Consider the following 22,519-nt stretch of genomic DNA (forward strand, 5'->3'; position numbering starts at 1 on the left):
GCTAGGACAAGTTAATCCTACATTGAAGCTATTGCTGTATGGATCATTTGGAAAAAGATGTAGAGTGAGCTAATATTAATGCCTGTTTCTGTCATATCCTAACCCCAAACCTTGCTTTGTCCTAATGGATAGGTGGAACTGAAATCCAGGAAGTTGAGAACACTCACTCTCACACAGATAGGGTCATTCACAAATCAAGTTTCTCATGCCAGAGCACTTATGTCAAAGCACAAGTTGTGCTCTTTGAATCTGCTAGTATATTAAAACTGTAAAACAGCACCACCTTCAGTTAAAATTGTTAATATATTTCACTGATGTTATTAATTAAAATAGAAATACATTCAGAACTGGTTCTTATTATCCCATTGTTATATATAGCATCCCTTTGTCTCATAAAGCCCCAACTTTGCTAACACTGGTGGAGATGAATCAGTGTGAACAACTGTGAGGAATTTTCTAAAAAATTCCATAGTGTAGACTGCGCCTCATTGTCTGTATACTAAGTCCAAGACAGCTGGACCTGGAATAAATGAAAGTCTTAATTCATTCAAGGGGCTCTGATGAAGTAATGAACCACAAGAGGAAAGATAAGGCATTTCTTTTAGATGGCAGCAGAATTCCAAATGTAAAATCATCCATATATTTATTCCTGTCTCTTCAGTGGTTATACAGTATATAAATGGTAACTTTAAAATATAAAGGGTTAGATTTTTTTTAAAATGTTGTGCAGGTTTCTAGTGAGGTACCACAGGGATCAGTGCGAGGCCAAGTCTTCATTACTGATCATGGAAAGGGAGTAAACATCACAATAAGGGAATTTTCAGATGATATGAAATTGGAAGCTGTTACCGAGTCCTGCAGGGGCAGAGCAGAGGTGCTTCATTAAGGTAATCTGAATTCATTCATCTGATGATAGAAATGAGAGCCAACTAAAACCAAGCCTAAAATAGATTGTGCTCATTTACAAACCATGAAAGCCTAAAGAGTTCATTAAAGGAGATCATCGATACCTTGTCGGCAACGGTGATGAATATTCCAGATTTGCCATCCTGTGAGACTTCAGCTTCCATGCTGACAACACCTCAGATTCAAAAGCCCCAAAACACATTTCCTCACTTGCCTCCCTAGCACTTTCACATGTCATCTCCAGTCCAACCCATACAGCTAAATGTCATTATAGACTACATCATGACCCAGCTATTATCTTGGAAAGACAGTCATCTCATTAAGGAAATGATCACAGCTTTCCCAGTTCTCAGGAAACAAGAAAGACCCAGGACCCTGATATGACTATGAAGACTCGTGGAGCCCATCAAATTCCAAAACATACTTAAGAACAGCAGCATATCATCATCATGCTCTAGTGTTGACCAGTGGTCTCCAAGTAGTACCCTCCTCCCCATCACTTACACAGTAAATAAATAAAATAAAATAAAATAAATTTGTTAGTCTTTAAGGTGCCACAAGTACTCCTGTTTTTTTTACAGACCTCCTTGGTTCTTTGACACATTGTATCAGATGAAAAGAGAGGGGTGGAAACTTGAATACCAGTGTTGGAAAACAAAGGCTGAAACAGACCAATCAAAACAGAGAGAATCTCTCAAAGCCTATGCTAAAGTAGTGTTACAGGTCAGGAAACCTGCCTTTCAGCCTCCATAGGTCAGCCTCTGAAGTTGCTAAGGAGGTATTCAAGGTGGTAAACCTCTTCATTAACCCTGAGTGCCTGGAGTCCACAGCAAAACTAAGCACCAAGTGTTGCAAGGAACTATCATCCCACTTCAGTGAAATAATCACATGTTCAGAATTGGACTTCTGAGACTCCATTGACATCAGACCTAGCCAACTACGACCCAATATCAAACCTCCTGTTCCTGAGTAAGTTCATAGAGAAGTTTGCATACTGGAAAGATGGTCTAGTGGTTAAGGCACTAGCATGGGCTTCAGGAAACCTTCAGTTCCTATGAAGTAGGGAAGAATTATCTCCTTGTTATAGTTGGGAAACAGAGACACACAGTATAAGTGATGTACCAAAGGTTATGTAAGTGTGTGGCAGATCTTGGAATTGAATAAGATCTCCTGGGTTCCAGTTCAGTGCCTGTGTCATGGTTTCTAGAGTAGTCAAGCAGTTAGCCTTTATTTGACCCTGATTGCCAGTGACTTCTGCATGACCTCATGAATGTGGAGGGGTGAGCAAGAGCCTTCTCCCACTGGAGCATCTGTGTAAAGGCTACTCACAATAGCAATCCCTGAAACTTCAGGGAATCAACCCCCCTACTGACTTCTGATCTCTCAGGGAAAAAGTCCATGACAAGGGGGTGGGGAGGAGGCAAGATCATGGCCCTGCTCCTCTCTGCACAGGTCTGTGGAGTGGAGCCGGTGTGCACGAGGGATCAGCACTCTGTCAGTATAATGGCAGGTGCAAAATATGCAATCCCCATGCACAGAAAGCAGCATCAGAAGAGATTGTTCCTGCCTGTCTGATCAGTCTCACTCCCTATAGGTGCCTGTGGGTAAATGCTACAACCTTCTAGTCCTGTATTATGTGCGATATCAATCCATCTTTCTGCTTAAATAAGTAGATATATTCATGAGTTAGAGGAAACATAGATAATTGTTTTATGTTTAAATCTGCTTTTCTGTAAGCAATAAGTATAAAGAAATGTCCATAGACAAAATAGAAGGAAAAATGAGTAATGAGCAAAAAGTGGTTTTCTGTGGATGTAATGCAGGAAACAAGAATTAAATGAACATGTGAATCAAGAACATTTGTAGAAAGCAGCTTTTGTTTTCTCTTAACATCAGGTTTAATATTTTTACTATCACGGTTATGTGTAGATTTCAATTTTTAAGATTAAAAAGTAGCAAAGGTAGCTTGTTTCAGCATAGGAACAGAATAATGGATCTAAGCATAAGGAAAGTTACAACAAACAAAATGTTGATGCCGTTTTCTCTGTCTAGACCCTTCTGTTGAAAGAAGTGTTTTCCTAAGACTCAGGCAGAATTCATTTTCATTCAGAGCCCTTAATGGTTCCTGTCAGAACAAAACAGCTGGAAAACACATGGTATCCATTTCCCTGTATCACTTGGAAAAAATTTCACATGTAAATAAAACCAACATAAAAGTGTAACCCTTTGAACCTAGAATCTTATACAATACATAAATAAATCAGAACAATGCGTTCTTTGTATTGGCCCACTAAATTACTTGTCTTGTTGTTGTTGTTGTTATTTTCTTTGATATGTATTCACAAGAGCCTCCAGAGAAATCAAGGTGATACTCAGACAACTCCAGTTACTAAGCAATATTATCCTTTTGATTCGTATCTTTAATAATATATTGAAAACTGTATATTGCTGATTCTTAAGAAATCAACCAAAATGGAAAGAAAACCAATAGTTTGAAATTTTTCATGAAAAATACAGAACTGTTTACACCAAAAAAGCCAGATATTTTAATTGGGAAATTCTGACGTAATGCCTCATGGGAGTTGAGGTTCAGGTGCGTCATGCTTCCACTCTCCTCTACAAGCTCCCTTGGTCAGAGTACATTTCCTATGAAGCATCAGTCTTCCCTGCAGGGGCAGCTCCAGGCCCCAGCACGCCAAGCACATGCTTGGGGCGGCAAGCTGCGGGGGGCGCTCTGCCAGCGCCATGAGGGCGGCAGGCAGGCTGCCTCCGGCGGTTTGCCTGTGGAGGGTCCGCTGGTCCTGCGGCTTCGGAGGACCTCCCGCAGGCAAACCGCCAGAGGCAGCCTGCCTGCTGTGCTTGGGGCGGCAAAATCCCTCGAGCCGCCCCTGCTTCCCTGTTGGTGAGAGGAAGTGGTGCTTCACGGGAGTCCCATGCCTGCAATATATAATGGAGCATAAAGTCAAGCTGGGGAGCCTGACCCAGAGAGGAGAATGGGGACATGAGGCAAGGAATTACAGCTCCCTTAAGACACCATAGTGGCATATCCAAATAGATATCTCATTTTCAGACAGAGTCCAAGAACTTTTCAGTTCTTTGATGAAGAATAAAATTTTTCTGCAGAAAGAAGACAGTTTTTGCGAAAAACTTTTAGTCAAAAATCCAAATTTCCAGTGAAAGTCAGTTGTGATGGGAAATTTCCAAACATCCCTATTGCTAAACTCCCAGAAGAATATCCCACTCTTCCAATGAAGCTCAATCAGATAAAAATGGCAGAGCATGGGTTAGCAAGGTTTTATGACAGGATTAATATGGATGCCAATGGACCTTTACCGATTGATGTTACATGCGTCATGTACTTGGGGTTTATATTTTTCTCATTAAATTTGGTTCAGTTCTTTTTGTTTAAGATGTATGTCAGATTTGAAAGGCGTTTCCTTCCAGACTGCTTAATTTTGGTATTACTGTAGCAGAAGTATGGTTAACTGCAAATCTGCTTAGGTGTGAATGCAACATGTTTTCTAGTACATTTCTGTTCCTTGTGCTTGGTCTGGAATATCATATCTTCAAAGTATACAACAGGATAAACATGTACACCTGATACTAATATTCTGTTCTTACTCAAATTCCTTTTTTTCTGTAGTTTCAAGCACTAGCTGGAGCAGTGGAGTTTCAACTCTTATTGGAAATGCACAAAAACCAACAGGAATTGCAGACATGTACAGTAAGTTCAGACCAGTGAAGAGGGTTTCCCCACTAAAGCACCAGCCGGAGAGCTCAGAGAACAATGAAAGTGATGACCAAAAGAACCAGAAGGTGGAATACCAGAAAGGTAGCGATTCTCACCCTGCATCTCAGAATGATGATCAGTCTTCAGGAGATGGAGAGGGCCTTAAAAGTAAAAGCATTGAGTCTGGTGTTTTGCTTGGGGAGCTGGAGCACTATGACCTGGACATGGATGAAATTTTGGATGTGCCTTACATTAAATCAAGCCAGCAACTTGCTGCTTTTACCAAGGTGGCTCCAGAGAAAAGGATTTTGGGTGTATGTTCAACAGTGAATGGTCTGAGTGGCAAGACCTGCTCTGCAGGAAACAGTGAGAACTTGCCAGCCAGCACGACACAGTTTTGTATTCTGTCCCCTGTGAAAAGCTCTCAGATGAAAAATGCGCAGTCCATTGTCCTTAAACAGCACAAGCATTTAGCTGAAGAATTAGAGCTTTCCCAGCCGCCAGTTAAATGTAGCTCAGTCCATGAAACTGAAGCCCAGAGCAAGGGCTTCCTCAACAGGACATTTACTGATCCCCAAGCTCATAAAACTGAGAAGACAATGCCAAACTGCCAGCTGAGGACTTTTCATCTGCAGACAGCCGTGACAGAAAACAAACTTGATGAACTGAACAGTAATATGAACTGGAGCTGCTCAGGAGGCCCAGAGGAAAGGGGCGAAGACGTGAAAAAAAATAAAAGTATCTTAAACATTGTGAAAGAAGGACAGATATCATTACTGGTAAGTGTCATCCTTTTCATAAGGCATTTATAATAAAACACATCTGTAAGACAATACAATAAGTCAACAGTTGATTAGGTGCATGTCATACGTTGCAACTCCATTTGATCCCCTGTAATTAGAAACTGAGTGCATGGGTTTCCAAATGAAACTTGTGGAGTTTATGTACAAATATGATATTTAATCTTACGTAGTCATGATGGACAAGATTTGTAATGTAGGTAATACACTGAAATAATATAAAATGCAGATGCTTTTCATCTTAAAATCTACTTGTTTACTAAATTAAAATTTATTTCTTTATGAAGTTCTGCCTTGCAGAATGTTTGCAGTTCACCTTGTTCAGTTATTTGTGGATTACATCACTTTCTACTCAGATGCTGGCCATGGGAACAGAGGGGCTTCTGTTGTATTCTGATTATTATTCAGGAGTGTTTATGCCAGTTTGTTGCAGCAGCATTCACAGATGGGAGCTCACACTAAAGCTTGATTGCCCTCTGACCCATATGAAGTTTTGTTTAGTTCCAGCTCTTTGATTAGAAACCATGAATAGGTGTTTCCAAAGTAACTAGTTACAAATTAACGTCATGATGCAGGGAAGGCAAGACTCAGAAAGGCTGTCAGAGTAGCACTGCATGCAGTATTTTGTACTATCTTTTGTTTAGCTTTACCAATCTAAAGCAAGCACAGTGGCACATAATTAACACAGCAACAAAGACAAAAGCAGAGTTATTCAAACACTAGAAATAGGCAGAGGAATAGATCACAATGCTAAAAATAATAAAAACAGAATTAAAAAAACTGGAAGTAAAGAAATGCAGAGGATTTTTGTATAAAACACCTAATTGAATCAGATTGTGCGCTAGCTAATCTGCATAACCATATGATCTTGTCACTGTTACTCCTTACCTTTGTCCTCTCTTCTTCCTCTCCCTCCTGTTGTTTCTGAAAAAGTTATGTTTTGTCTTAAAATTAGATTCAGGCAAGGATCAAATATTGCCATATGTCTGCACATTGGTTAATCCAATAATTCAAAGCACTTTTGCAATATAAATAATATTAATGGAACTAGCTAACAAAGTAGCATTCAGAAGTTTCAGAGCTTAATTACATTTTTCACTGTACTTAATATAAGCTGCCACTTTTACCATGAACTAGGAAAAATCTGACCTTTTTCAATTATTTGTCCTCCTAGTGGCACGTGAAACTAGCGAGGGGGAAAGCATAGGCAAATCTGCTAAGGGGAGTCATGGACACTTAATGCTAAATTACTCCTAGAGATAGTGGCAAAAAAGAAAAGGGACAAATTTAAAAAACAGTTGAAATGTGAGTATATTCTGTCAGATAAAGTAACCAGAAACTATACAGAAAGGCAAACCACAGGACATGACCTTTCTCTGTATATGGGAATCTTGTTAGGAACTGCTGAATCAGACCAATAGTCCTTCTAGTTTCTGATTACACCAGCACCAGATGCTTTAGAGGAAAGTGTAAAACCCCTGTTATGGACATGTGCATGGAGAATGGTTCTTCATAGGCCCATGTATTAAGTGTTTGGCTTATATCCTGAACCATGAGACTTGATATCCTGTTTAAATTTTTATCCTAAATTGCATAACTGATATACTTTATTTTCCACTGTTCCTTTTTGCACAGCCACACCTAGCAGCAGACAATCTGGACAAAATTCATGATGAAAGTGAGAACAATCTGTTGCATATAGCAGCCTCACAGGGACATGCAGAGTGCTTACAACATCTCACTTCTTTGATGGGAGAAGACTGTTTGAATGAGCGGAACAATGAACAACTAACACCAGCTGGGTTAGCAATAAAGGTGACTTGGTCTTAAATAATCTGTGAGGGCTAAAAATAATGCTGATACCAAGATGATGTTATTTTCAATCCTTTTGCTAAATTAAAGCAAAAAGGGGGTATTTCTGTCATTGATTGATTTGTCACATAAGTAAATAAAAATGTGTTTCTTTTAAAGAGTTAATGTCAGCCATAAACCACTGTATCATTTAATGGGTCATTGTTGCTTTTTTCACATACACATTAACCTAACTTTAAATTAGTTAACTGTTATTAAGAAAAATCAGCTGTTATATTTCAAGGAACTTTTATTCATATTAAGTCAGATTCAAATTAGTATTCCTTTACTGGCTATAACTATGTCTTGTTTTTCATTCAGATGAGTATAGCATTTAAGACAAGTATGGGAAATATGTGTTGGTAAAGCAAGACAGCACTTTTGGTAGTTTCTAATGCTGCTTTTTTTAATGTGCCACATCTGAAGCTGAAACTTCTTAGATATCAAGAGCAGTTTGGAGTATCAGACCAAAGTTAAAATTTACCTCTTGCAGAGCACAGCATGAAGCCTGTCAGAAACTACAAAAATGAATGTCATCTGGGAAAAAGTTAAAGCTTATGGGAAAATCTATTATACAGTAAAACATGAAACTTTATAGTGCTGTTGTGCTGTAGTAGTAAAATCCAGTGGTGTGCAGGAAGTTTGACAGTAAAACTAAACTGCCATCTTTCAAATAAGGAATTAAATCGATGTCTAACTACTCCTGGCAAGTGAATTGCTTTTCAGAGTTATAGGGATCTTAAGCTATGTCTACACTGCACTTTCGTTGTTAAAACTTTTTTCGCTCAGGGGTATAAAAAACCACCCCCCTGAACAACAAGAGTTTCAACGACAAAAAGCGCTGGTGTGGACAGCACTTCATCGGTGGGAACCGTTCTCCTTGTGATGAAGTTACAGCCCCTCGTTGGAGGTGGTGTTATTTTGTTGCCAGAAGAGCTCTCTCCCAGCGACAAAGAACCACTACGCTGCGTACGTTACAAAGGTGCAGCTGCAGTGGCACAGCCATGCCATTGTTAGGTACTCAGTATAGACATAGCCTTAGAATCACTGTCATGACCAAATTCAAGTCTGGATATCTACATTCTGTCTACCGAAAGTCCTCTTGCAGTTTCAATTGGGTATAGTATTTTTCTTTACTTCTTATCCTTACCTGTCAGATAGTGTTGCTATACTCTATTCACTTCATTGTCCTCCTTCCCAGCGTGGGTGGCTGTTTTTCAGTAGTTGATTTTGTTTATAAAATGTGTGGGCATCCTTTGAGATAAAAAGCACTATGTATGTATATTTATTATACTATGCAGGCATGGGTACTGTACCTTTTGAGATAAAAAGCACTATGTATGTATATTTATTATACTATGCAGTACCATGGGTACTGTACTATGCAGGCATGGGTACTGTACCATATAGGAGACTCAGGCACAAGTTCCACTAATTATAATGTGTTGTACTTGTGTTGTCCTTCAAGTTGCAAAATTGTTTTGGCATAACTGCTAAATTTGACAGTCTTTAATCCCTATCCCTGCAACTCTTTAGGAACCCATATAATTTATAATGGGTTTTATTCTCCTTGCACTTGTTTTACGCCAGTACAACTCCAATGGAGTTAATCCTGATTTACACCAGTGTACAGACCCAGTGTCTGTGTATAGGAGCAGGAATTCCCATACCAGATTATTCTAATGGCTTAGTGTTTTGTCTCTGACAATGACCACTACCACATGCTTCAGAAGAAGATATTTGTGTGATGCACCTCATTCTCCATTAAGGACTGAGTGAATTTCAACCAAGCCATGTAATTTAAGACCTCATTCTGATTCTTTCATGAGCTGGAGAGTTGAACTGGAGTCAGTGCTGTATCAAACAAGTCACACTGCCATATTGATAGTTTGTTTTAACTTGTGTGAAAACCCGCTGCACATTACAAAGGGTCCCCTTGGTGACTCTAGTTATCTAGCAAACACTGTTATTTATCCATTTCTTTGATTTAAAAAGTCTCAGAATAGAAGATTTTATTTGAGGGGTGGTAGAAAAGATACTGTTTTGTCAAGATAGTTTTAAATTTGGCTGCATTACAGCCAGGATCTGAGATGTAAGATTTATGTTAAAGGACTGATTAAAAGTATACATTAAAATATGTTCACAGCTTTAATTATTTTCAATTAAATTGAGAGAAATATAAGAAAGTGAGTAAAGTAACTTGAAACTTTTTAGATAAAGCATTACAAAGGTTTTACAAAAAGATAAATAAGAAATGGCAGATTGAGAGGTCAAATTTTATATCTCCTAATCTAGAGAGTATCCCTTTAACTGTGTGACAGTAAAAGTTTAATATGTGTGGCCAAATCATATTCTGTCTATTCACACAAGTAGTAGTCCCATTTATTTTGACTTCTAAATCACTGGGACTAGTCTCATGAGTAACACAAGTAGAGTTCCATTCTGTACAGCTTGAATATTCAAGTATCACTTCTTTTACTCTTGAAATGAAGCCGCATCTGTGGTGTCATTCAGCAGCCATTCTGTGCCAAAAACTCTATACAACAGGCATTTAGAAGGGAAAGGGAGGAATAATTTATTCATATAAATCTCCAGGGTAAATTTAAGTAGGCAAAATGTTATCAGTATCAAGTTATAATTAGGCCATCCCACTTGGGTTAACAAATATGTTATCAGTAGATATAAACACAGCGTTGCAAACAAATTAGGATGATTTACATGAACATCAACATGCATATATGATTTTCATTAGCATTTCTATATGTAGTAGATGTGGTTTGGCATCTAAAACAACTGGATTTTTTTTAAAATCCTTCTCTTCCTCTATTTAGAATGGTCAACTGGAGTGTGTACGGTGGATGGTGAGTGAAACAGAAGCCATTGCTGAATTAAGTTGCTCAAAAGATCACCCAAGCCTTATTCACTATGCAGGTTCCTATGGTCAGGTATGGTTCCATTTTAAATGAGTTTTTACTTTTTAAATGAGACTGATTCAATGTTTCCACAAGAATTCCCTCTTATACTGTTCTTCAAGTCAAATGTTTTGCAACAAATTACATTCATTACTAAATGCAACTTCTCTTAATTATTAAGTACAAACTTTCTTAATTAATCAGAACGTTAAGGCGCCATACCACTGCATATTTTAATTAATGTGTTTTAAAATTATTTCTCCTTCTAGTTCCTGCCATCAAGGTGTAAATTATTGACTGTGGGTAGGGTTAAATGACACATTAGGTTGGTACGTTACTCTCTCACCTCTGGTAGAAGGGATTAGTCATCTCATCATGGTCCTAATGGACTTTTGGCCACATCAGAAAACAACCAAGCAATCTGGTACAGTTTACATGCTCTTTCTAGGAGGCTACAAGCCTGAAATAATTTGCCAAAAGTGTGACAGTTTAGGAATTAGATACATTGACAATGGTGCAAGGGGTGGAAAAACTTGAATAACATCTGCCTAACTCTAGCCATTTTTATTGAGCTTTATCTAAAAGCAGGTTGTAAACTAACCTTATCTTATACTGAACCTAATCGACATATAAATCTAGTGATGGATAACCTTAAAAGGTTCAGTGTTTGGATGCTTCTGCCAATAATACTGATTTGTGGGGAGCTCAGGGGAGGATACACTACTAGATTATACAGTCCTCTGTTACTATAGGGTCCCCTTTCCCCAAAATAAACCCTACAGTGAACCGGCCCCAAAGGACCCCCATCATTCTTGGGTTCTGCAGTGACTTTTGTGGGAAAGAACTAATGGGCTGCTAACCCTGTCTCACTTCTCTGGTGGATAGGTTACTCTCTCCCCAATTTCTTCAGGGGTCAGTCAAAGCCTGATGGCCTTCACAAGGGGAGTGCACAAGCAGCCCTCATCTTATCCTATATAACTGGGAACAGCACAGAACCAGTTGCTGATTTTGCCACCGCTACTTTTTTCCATCTTACTGATCTCTCATTGAGACACTGCAGTTCTGCCTGTCTAACTGGCCCTATGCATGGAATTGGAAGCATTTCAGAGAATTCTACCATGGAGGTCCTGGACTTTAATTTATTTCCTAGCAGCCTAAATTTAGCTTCCAGGACCTCTCTCCTACTTTTCCCTATGTCATTGATACCTATACATACCATGACCACTAGCTCCTGCCCAGCAGTGCCCATAAATCTATCTAGCTGTTTTAAGAGGTCCACGACGTTTGCACCTGCAGGCAATTCATCATGCAGTTCTCCCAATCATTACAAACCCAACTATCTCTATTTCTAATAATCAAATCCTCCATTGCTATTACCTATCTCCTAATAATAGAAGTCTCCTATCCCAGAGGGGAATCCTCAGTACAAGAGGATACCCTGAGATCATCTGGAAGGAGAGTCCCAACTATGGGATTCTCTCCCTCCGCTCTAGATTGATGTTCTCCTTCCTTGAGATTTTCATCCTCCTCAGCAGCACTGAGGCTGTCAGACCAGGGCTGGGATCACGCTACGTCCTTGAAAGTCTTGTCTTTTGTATCTCTTTGTCTCCCTTAGCTCCCCCCATTTCAGTCACTCTGGTCTCAAGAGCCTGTACTTGGTCTCTGTGGGCCATGAGTTGCTTGCACCTAATGCACACATACACCAGCTGCCCACAAGGCAGGTAATCATACATGCTTCACTCAGTGCAATAAACTGGATAGCCCCCACTCTGCTGCTGGACTTCCGCCTGCATTATTTCTACTCATTTTGTTTGTTCTTTGTTTTTTGAGGGGAGTTTATTGGCCTAAGTTTACAGTATGTTTGTTAGGTGTTTTTGGCTCTCACATTCCCTCTCTGATCTCCCTCACAAAACTCCCCTGTTTGCTAGCTCCTGTGATCGCTTGGGAGCAGGCTTTTTAAATCCTTGTTCTCACTGTGTTAGCCCCACCCCTTTTTCAAGGGATACTAAAGGGATCAGGAATTAAAGTATCGCCGGCTAGAACCTCATTAGGAAGCCTGGCAGGCTTCTAGGCTCAGCACATAGCCCCCAAAACAGACGACACTATAAACTCAAATCAAGCAGGCGCACAACAGACAAACTGACAGACCGTAAACTCACCCCAATAATCATGTAGTCACTCCTCCTTCACCTGGAGCAGCATGTCACGGAAGGATGCATATCATGACTGACATATGCTTAGAACTTTTTGTTTGGGGAAATTTAGAGGTTTTTTTTTTTTTTAAACAATTAGATCTAGCATTCTACAAGTGTAGGCTAACCTTAACTATTGCAAGTGGATGATAGTCACAAGCCTTGAAAATATCAGATATAACTGATCAATATCTATAGTCTATTGCAGATGTGAATCACATTTATGATTATTTTACATTACCCAAATCTTATAGATTTTGCCTGTTATCATCCTTCATTTTCTTTGAATTAATTTAGTTGAAGAACATCTCTATTTTCTGTGCATTTCCAAGAATCTTCAAAATACACTAAATGATTTCTTGGACACCGAAACAGCCTTTTGGCATTCAAGAATTCATTTTTCATCTGTATTACTGAAACATTCAATTCATTTATCTACATATGCCATTTGGAGGTATACCTATTGAAGAGTGTAGTTATTTGAGATAAGGAAGTTTATTTTAATTTTTAAAAATATTAACAGTAAGTTACCTAGAACTAAAATCTAGGGGCAAATGTTTAAAGGGGCTTGAACCTGGCCTCTAATTTTGTGTTTGCAATCCACTACTGGTACAAACGATAGCAGTTAGTCACCTACCTACTTGATTTTTAGGTACAATCAGATGATAAATAGGTGACTAAATAGCATAATGTGCATCATGCTAATTGGAGGCACAGAATTTGAGGATAGCTTCTAAAGTTTGGACACCAGAGCGGTTCATATAAGAACATTTCTAAACTATAGTTGTTTTAAATCCTATACAAGCATTTCTCTAAAATACTTACTGTACTTTTGTTTTCTGATAATTAAAAATAGTCCTTCACCATTGTTGGCCAACACTGCATGCATCCACAGAGATTGTTCTGAGGAAGAATTTTAAAGGGGATACATGAACTGAAAACAGGGTTTTATGAGAAGTGTCAAGCAACTTTAATAACAGGCAGTGTTACCAGCGCCATCTCTAATAAGTTTTGCTTTTGCTTTACTTCTTTCTTAATTTTTTTCCCTAGGAGAAAATACTTCTGTGGCTTCTCCAGTTTATGCAAGAACAAGGGATTTCTTTGGATGAAGTTGACCAGGATGGTAACGGTGCAGTACATGTAGCTGCCCAGCATGGCTATTTAGGATGTATACAGGTAGAGTACTAACTACACTTATTTCAGAGAGCTCCTTTAAATGTATAAATCTGCAGATTAAAAGCCCTTAATATCAAAATGGAGAACCTCATAAGTAAGAAATAAATCCTTATAATAAAAAGATACTAAAACCATAAAAAAGCTTGAACAAGTAGACCTCAAAGTGAAACTTCTAAAAACTTACGTTCCTTAAGTGCTAAACTCCACTCTCTTATACTCGTGTAAATCCAAAGTAATTCTGTTGTAATGAGACAAGAATTAAGGACTGTTTTTTTTTAATTGATACAAAGAAAAATAACATGACTCCATGTGCATTAAGATGAGACTACCCCTTAATGAGTTAATGAGCTTCTAAAGAGCTGAAAGGGACTCTGTCAGGATTGATAGGCATACTCTGGCATTGACCTCCTTTGAAAGTTCTTACCTTTCTGATGCTTGCCATCTATTTCTCTTTCGAGCAAACCATTGCAACTATCCAGAAGGAGGGAAAAACCATGAACAGCCAGGGTGCACTATGATGAACGACTGCATGCTGAGCAAGCTGCAGCATTGCACGGTCTTAATCCCTGGGGATCATTAGAAGCATTGTGCACAAGAATGGTTTCCAGTGTTCAGTGCTGCTAGCACTTCTTGTGTTAGGCAGCCAAAATTGTTGACCGGGTGACTAATGGATGGGGAAAGAATTAGTCTAAATGGATGGCAAAGGGATTGTGTGGAAAAGCAGAGTATCTGAGAAAGATATTGGTCAGAAAGGAAGGAGAATAGAGAGAAGAGGAAAAGAGAAGATCAGCTACATGGGTGGAAGACAAAAACCAGAAGCCAAGATGGGGAAAAGGAAGATATGAGGACAAGAGGGAGAGAGAGACAGAAAATGTATCTGACCAGTAGTAGTATTTTTTGAGAGTCGTAGACAAGGAGTGCTAAATTCAGGAAAGTCATTTCAGGTATCTGTAAGTAGTAAGTGCAATAGGGGAAAATTGAACCAGCAGACGTTGATGTAAGAAATCGATCAAACAGATTTGGAGACATGACAATTACAAAACTTTCCTGAATTTTCATGTTAGTGAGATGCTGTCCTGCTTTGAAAGACATCAGGAGTGGACCCTGCCCAGTTTATTGTGAGAGTCACATTAAACGAATCAGCGCACATGCGCAATCCCTATCTTAGTGTTTTTGTTGTTATTTTTCAGATAGTTGCAACAATCAGTTGGAAAAGAAATAGATGGAAGGAATGCGAAAGGTGTAGGACCTACCAGATGGGAGCACTGTCATGGTAGGTCAATGTTTAAGGCTACCAACTTTGACAGTGTCCCTTAGAGCTGTGCGATAAATTGTGAAAGAGTACTGATTAGCAAATGATTTTGCATGGAACAGTAACAATTCCAGTCCATTCTGGGAAATGAAGTTAAATGGAAGCAAGACTAGTGCCGTTTCCCTTCTGAAGAATTAACTTGAATAAATTGTCCTGAATTTTTGAAAATATTTTTTATTTGATAGATAGATAGATAAACCAGTAGGGGAAAACCTGGCAATTACAGACCAGGAAAATTGATTGAAATAATAATTAAACAGATTTTTTTTTAAAAAGCACAGCTTCTGTAAAGGAAAGTTGTGCCACTCCCATCTACTAGAGTTTTTTGAGTGTGTCTGTCACCCCTCTGAGTCTGCCACACCTTCCATCTCCAACATGCTCCTATGCCAAGGGACCAGGACAGAAAGCTAGCTACGTTGACCTTATTATACCCAGGGATTCCCTGTGCCAGGGAAAACCCAGCTGAGCTGAAAAGCTCAGATTGGTAATTTCATAGTAAGGCATTCTTAAAATCAGGCTAGTTGGTCATTCACAGAAAAAGACAGATTTTGTACAAGTGCATTTGAAAAAGGCTTCTTGTATTATCACCAGAGGTGAAAGTAGACCAGTATAGGGTACCAGTAAGAAGAGGACACTGGTAGCGCTTTATCATTGCTGCCCTTTTTCCACCCCCCCACTCCAGGGGCCACCAACGGGGGGGGGAAGGGGCACACAAGGGGAAGCTTCCCCCGGGCCCGGTGATTTAAAAGGGCTCGGGGCTCCCAGCTACCATAGCAGCGGCCAGAGCCCTGGGCCATTTAAATCACCGCTGGAGCCCCCAGGCAGCACAGGCCAGACAACGTGGAAGGGCTGGCTGGAGGAGGTTGACCCAAGGCCCCACCCCTTCCACCCAAGGTCCCGCCCCTTCCGGGGACCCCGTACCGGTAAGTATTTTCTCTTACTTTCACCCCTGATTATCACAAGCAAAATTTGGCAGGTGTCCAAATGTAAACACTTCTCATTCACTAGTCTCAACCCCAGAGTATACTGTAGATTTAAAACCCATTATAAACGTTACATTACGCAAAGTAACAAAAGGTGTAAAATCAAGTTAACTGCGGGACAGGAAAAGCAAGAGGGGGGAAATATATCATCTGGTCTCTATAATCATCTGAAGGGGTAGCTCAGTATTCTAAATTACTCCTATTCCCCATTGTTAACTTTGATTGTCAAGTTAGGAGCTCTGACTTACTGAAGAGTTATTTGTATGGAGGATTTTTAAAAATAATGTAGACCAAGATTTTCAAAACTGTGTTCCTGAAGTCAGGGTTCTAAATTCAGTTTTAGGAACCTTAATAGGAATACCCAGCAGTTCCCATTGACTTGAAAATCTTTGCCATATTTTATAGCAGAGATTTTAAAGACACTTACAGCTACTCGTGTTCTTTCTACATCTTTGCAGACATTGGTTGAATATGGAGCAAATGTTACCATGCAAAACCGTGCTGGAGAGAAACCTTCACAAAGTGCTGAACGACATGGACACACCATGTGTTCCCGTTACTTAGTGGTTGTGGAGACATGCATGTCATTGGCATCTCAGGTTGTGAAGTTAACTAAACAACTAAAGGAGTAAGTGTCTAATTCATAAAGGTGGGATAGTGGCTACACCGGGATTGTTCTCAAAACAAGTCTCTCTCTTGTCTTTAGTTTATTAACTAGGTCTCTCAGCTACCTCTACATTAAAATTAGTCAATTAACACTTTCCCCTTCTTTCTCCATCCACCACCATACTCTTTCAAACTCTAATCAGTCTGCTCCTTCATCTTTAGCTGCTTAGCTCTTCTACTAATTTTGGTGAAAGTTTGCTGTTGTGTGGGCGTGGGTATGAGTGGCGATATCTGTGTATTTGTGTGTGTAAGTAATCACCTTATACCTGTCCCCTTAAAATCCTAAGGACCACATGATTTCTAATCTTATTTTTCTAGTCACTTAGCATACATTTAGATCATTAAAATGGTTCTTTGCAATTACAGTGTTAGGTATTGATGTTGTGAGGAATAATGAAAATAGTAGTTAGAAAATCTTTGGATCTTGGAAAAAGCTATTCTGGAAATATTGTTTGTTCTGTTTTTTTCTGCATATGACCAAGTTTGAGTGCATCACTATGGCTCATAGCAAATGAATTAGCTACAAGGGCCTGATTTTCAAAATGTTAGATGTGGGATAGCATGACTATATTGTGTAAGCAGTTATTGTGATTGAATGTCCCCTTAGGGTGAATTTTCAAAAGCACTCAGTATTGGCCTAACTTGGCTCCCATTGAGGTCAGTGGTAATATTAGACTCAAAATGAACACTGAAAATCCAGCTCTTAGTGTACACTATATCCCATTTACACATGCAAACATGGAAAAATGGGTCACATGATTTATGCGGTCAATTACAAACCTAATGTCTTAAGAATCAGGGTCAAAATGTTTTATAGAATATTTATTCTTCCTTTGCTGTTAAGTACATGTGTATCTGCCACATAGGACTTTGTGTATATATAAGAAAAAGACTATACAATAGCAACTTGCCTCTTCTATCATTACAGAACACTTCAGTTCATTTGAGGTATTTTGTTTTTGTGTACATATATGCAAATGTGTGTATACTTGTATTATTGAAACATCTCAGTTAGTTACAGTTTACATTTTAGACACACACTGTAATGACCCCATGTGTCTTGAGCCTGCAAGATTCCTAGTCAACTGACACCTCCCTGCTCACACCCAGTTCATCACTACTTGCTGACCAAATGGAGAGAACAAGAAACCAGAAGCTATATCACTGAGGCCTCTTCTGGGCCCTGATTGGAGGAACACCGGGATCTCTAATTGGTCCGTGCTTCCTATTTAAACCCAAAGTGAAGCACTGGAAGATGTCTGTCTGCACAATTAGGCTCTACCTGGTTGCTGCTCAGACACCTTGTCCAGTGCTTCAGACTCAGATATGCCTGATTACTTGTATCCTGACCGTGTCTTGATTCATGATGACCTGACTAGTGTCTGACCCCATCCAGATGAGTTCGTCTGGCTCCTGCCTGATTCCTGGTAACTTGAACATGACGCTCAAGAATTAGGTCGCTGAGCAGTGCATTAGATCCAGCTGCGTGCGTTCCTTTCCCCACTCCCCGCACACAATGAGAAACGCCTTCCAAAGCAGTGAATTCAAAAGAGAAAAATGTTATATCTTGTCACACTTTTCATATGCTGTCTTTCAGTATTGAAAACTCACTCTTATTCAGATACTCATCTCAGTTGTTATATCTTCAACAAACTGAAATTGAGAGGATAAATGGCAACCATCAGTTCTTTGTTTCAGTTCTCTTTTTCAGTAGAATTCTTTTTTATCAAGACTCACCGTACCTGTGTTGGATTTTACCTCTGATGCCTCATTGGGGAGGGAAGACTAAACCTGTCAGCCAGCAAGCAGTGGGCACATTTGCTCCCTTAGGAATATAATCTAGCTCAGAATATTTCCTGACAACAGCAACAGGCACCTCTCAGACCCTCGGTTTCCCTTGAGCTGTAGCTCATAGAAAACCTTTAGAATCATTAAACTTGACTCCAGATGGTTTCTGTGTTTGCTCCAGCTGTAAATCAATCTGTGCTCTGTAGGAGTCTGTCTTTTCAAGCCAAAGGGCTTTGTTCCACTCAGTGTTGCTGCCTCTCCCCAATCTCTGATGGAGACAAAATGCTGTGAGCTTCTTGTGGAGCTGTCTTGCAACCTAGTCAGGCAGTGGAATAATCCATCACTGGCTTGAAAAAGCAACTTCTGCCTGCCTGCTTGGGTTACCAGCCTCAGCCCCAGTACTGGAACTCCAGCTCCAGACTTGCTGGAAGACTCAGTGACTTCCACTTACTTACCAGTGTGTCTCATCAGCCAGGGACAAGTGCCTCTGTTTGAAACCCCCTTTTATTTCCATCCATGAAAGCGCTGAAGAGGTTAATGGTGTCCTACAGATACAGCAGTTCACCTACCACCTTCCTTTCCAGCCACTTCATCTGCCTCCCTGGAATTGGCACCACCTTTAGCATGTTATCAAGTCAGACTGTCCCAAATACACGTGGGATCTGGCTATGTGAAATCAGATCACCATCCCTGCTGCTCAGCCTGACCAGCTGAACTTAAGAAGCTCAGGGGGCCTGAACCAGCTCAAGAAGCGTCTCTTCTGATTCTTGTTTCAAGGACTCTCCCCAGAAAACTAACACCTGGGTGTTGCTGTCTGCCAGGGGAAAGACTCTCTGCTACTGGACTAAACCCCTCCATGGTTCAGTGTTAAGGGAGAGCACAAAACCAGGAGTAAAACAACATTCAGATCAGTTTTCAGTTTCCCCTTGATCAGAGCAAATGGGCAAGCTCAAAGGCTAAGAGTAAACACAAAAGATCTCTAAGGTGGTCTCGGTCTCTCTCCAGAGAGAAGATATGACATTTAGAAAATAGGAAATGTCTAGAAACCAGAAATCCTACCTATCGTTCTTATCTTCAGAGTAAGGGGAACTCAGAATCCAGAAGAGAGAGAGATTCAGGAAAATTCTTTCCACCATGGGTCATAGGGAAAGTGAAACAACAAACAAGTACTTACCATCCGCTTCACTATAAAAAGCCCATCCTCCACTTCTCTGTCTAGTTATAGAGAACATGATCAGTTCAGAATGGGAGCAGCCAACCAAAAGAGATTCCCAAGACAGTCACAAATTTTTCACAATGCCTACATAAAAAGGCCTTGGTTGTACTTCTCAAGGTCACCAAGGTTCTTAACAATTAGGTTCATCAGACTGATTTTCTCAGTAGTAGGTCTGTGGCCTCAGGAACCCATGGACCTCGGATCAGAAGACACCCTGCTGCACAAGTGAGCCAACTTTTTGACCCTCTGCTGGCATTAGCTGCCTTGACCTGTGTGTTGCTTGAGCTATCTTGGCCTGAACAATTCTGCCAGGCCCAAAGATATAAAATCAGCCCTTCCCTAGATGTCTTTGACAGTGTCCTTCCATGGCAGACTTCTCTGTGGACTCCCTGTGGTTTGCAGCATGACGTATTGGACATAATACCATAGCTAGATAACATTGGTGGAGCTGGGGGTGGGAATCATCTATCCAAGCCAAGCACTAAAATAAAAAGATGTAGACAAAAATACCCTCATGTAAGTGAAGCGTGGGCTACAGGTTTTCATCAGAAGTCTGTCATTTTGTTGCCAGTGTTCATCTACATTCTGTAGATAAAATGCCAGGATTTAGCTGAAATTTTATATGAATGGTTTTATAATGTTGTGCAGTTGAAGCCAAACAAATAAAAATGATTATAGGATAAAATTTAACTTTATAGTATGCTCCGTTGATTTTGTGTGTGGTACTCGTTATAAAATATAAACATGTATACAGATAGTAGGCCTAAACTTTAAAATGTTATTCCATCATTTACTTACTTATGTGTTTTATTTTCTGCTGTATAAAGTGTCTGGGTTTTTTAAATAAAACAATAGATCTTGGTACATTGAAACATTTTAATAGTGTCTGGGGCCTCAGCGTGTTCCCACTGTCATCAGTGACTAAACTGTGTGACTTGATTAGGAGCAAGGTAGGGTGAGCTGTAATTATGTATTTTAATACTAAAGCTTATGATATTACATGACAAAGTACTGCTCAAGAATATATGATCCTGTAATTTACAAGGCTATCACGTGTGTGTGCATGCTTGTCTGTTATATAGTGTTCATTATGTAATGAAATGAAGGAAATATGGGAATGGAGTAAGCTTTAATAGTTTTAGTTTAATAAAGAATAAATAGATTTTTTGTATAATGCCTTTCAAAAATAATTGAGTCTTGGCAGGAGTAACTGAGCTTGGCTACGCTTGAGAGTTGCAGCACTGGGAGTTACAGCGCTGGTCGTACAGCTGTGTAGGGAAAGTGCTGGTGTGTGGCCACACTCACAGCTACCAGTGCTGCAGTGTGGCCACATTTGCAGCATTTGCAGCACTGTTGGGAGTGATGCATTATGGGCAGCTATCCCAGCGTTCAAGTGGCAGCAATGTGCTTTTCAAAAGAGGGGGGTGGGGTGTAGTGTGACAGGGAGCGGGGGAGAGAGAGAGAGTGGATTTTTGGAGCCGACACTGTGTATCAGCTCCCTGCCTTGCAAAATCAGAAAATTTTCCCGGCCCCTTACTCTTAACTGCAAACAGCCTGCAGACCAGATAAGCAGCTGCTCCAACGGACTCCCTTTCTCCGCCCCGCCCCCGCTGTTTCTCTCCTCAAGCAAACACTCAGCCCCCTGCCTGCCTCATTCACAGGGGTTATCTCATTTGATTGTTCACAGTCAGTTATAGATTGATCACAGCAAACAGGAGCTTGTGTTTGTTTTTTAGATAAGCAGCTACCGGAGCCCCGAGTTCACAACAAAACAAAGAGAGGCTGCATAACAAAACAAAGAGAGTAATTTAGTTAAAAGCATTCTGGGATATCTCCTAATACCCTGGAGGCCAATAACAGCACTGGTGTGTGGCCACACCTGACGAGCAGTGCTGCATCACCAGCACTGCACTCGTTACACCTCAAGCAGACCAGGTGTACAGCCAGCACTGCAGCCAGGGAGTTGCAGCGCTGGATGTGCCTTGCAGGTGTGGACAGTTACTAAGTTGCAGCGCTGGAAAGCCTCCACCAGTGCTGCAACTCTCAAGTGTAGCCAAGCCCACTGTAAGAAAAGATGTTCTAGTGAGAGAAACACATAAATAAAGGTTACAAGCATAGTTTTTAGTTAACCTGTGAAACAGTTTGCATTCTTTCAGATTAGTTCTCACTGTATGTGATTTATGTTTCTTATTTTAATATGCTGAACTGGAAGTTGAGAAAAGGGTAAGAGGGGAGTGAATAGATACGTAGATATCAGAGAGTAATCACAAATGAAAATAATTTGCCTAGAAAAGAGTTTGTCTTGGGAGTTTACCATATAATCCAGTGTTGACAGATTGTGGGAGTGATTTTAAAATAGTACACAGAACTATGTAGGCGAAGGGAAGGAAGGGGGAAAATTTAAAGGAAGAGAAGATATATATATAACTTAAAGTGTGGTTATGCTTTGAGCAATAGCTGTAAAATGGCATGCTGGGATCTTACCATTATTGCTTTAGTGCTTTCCAGATCCACTTGGTACATTAGAAGAAAAAAACATGTATTTTCTGTCAGTCCTGCAAATACAACCTGAGATCTGAGAAGTCATCTGGATTCTTTCTGGCTCTGACATTTCCAGCTATAAAGACTCTGTATTTGGAACTTAGTTAACAATTCTGTTGATGTTATTTGAGCTAGGAAAGAATCCAATTCACTGTCACAGAGCTATGTTAGTTCTGCACAACTAACAAGATTTAAAAAAATACTAAAAATATAAAGGCAGTAGATAAGACCAAAACCATAAAGCAGATAAAAAGGTAGTGCTTTTTGCATGGTCACTTTTAATGTATAAGTACCTATGCTTAAAGGGGTAGGAAATAAAATCAAACGTGCTGAAAGCATTGTGGGTAAACAGCACTTTACACCACCTGTCTTGCACATTTTTTTATTAAATCTTTCTAGTTTTCTCTTTTGTGTGAAGCTTATCTGTAATAGTCTAAATAGCAAGC

General features: G+C 39.9%; 1 protein-coding gene across 3 annotated transcripts in view; it reads left to right on the top strand.

The window, feature by feature from the left end:
• The window catches only part of LOC120408735 (synuclein alpha interacting protein), a 104,540-nt gene that overhangs the window by 67,718 nt on the left and 14,303 nt on the right, over positions 1 to 22,519 (top strand). For all 3 annotated transcript variants that reach the window (XM_039545930.1, XM_039545927.1, XM_039545928.1), the window contains exons 4-8: positions 4,550 to 5,415; positions 7,072 to 7,251; positions 10,119 to 10,232; positions 13,442 to 13,567; positions 16,321 to 16,490. In XM_039545930.1, coding sequence (XP_039401864.1) covers positions 4,550 to 5,415; positions 7,072 to 7,251; positions 10,119 to 10,232; positions 13,442 to 13,567; positions 16,321 to 16,490 — 1,456 coding nt within the window. The remainder of the gene's footprint in view (positions 1 to 4,549; positions 5,416 to 7,071; positions 7,252 to 10,118; positions 10,233 to 13,441; positions 13,568 to 16,320; positions 16,491 to 22,519) is intronic.

The sequence above is a fragment of the Mauremys reevesii genome, linkage group 6, assembly GCF_016161935.1.
Source record: "Mauremys reevesii isolate NIE-2019 linkage group 6, ASM1616193v1, whole genome shotgun sequence".
NCBI classification, from domain to species: Eukaryota; Metazoa; Chordata; order Testudines; family Geoemydidae; genus Mauremys; species Mauremys reevesii.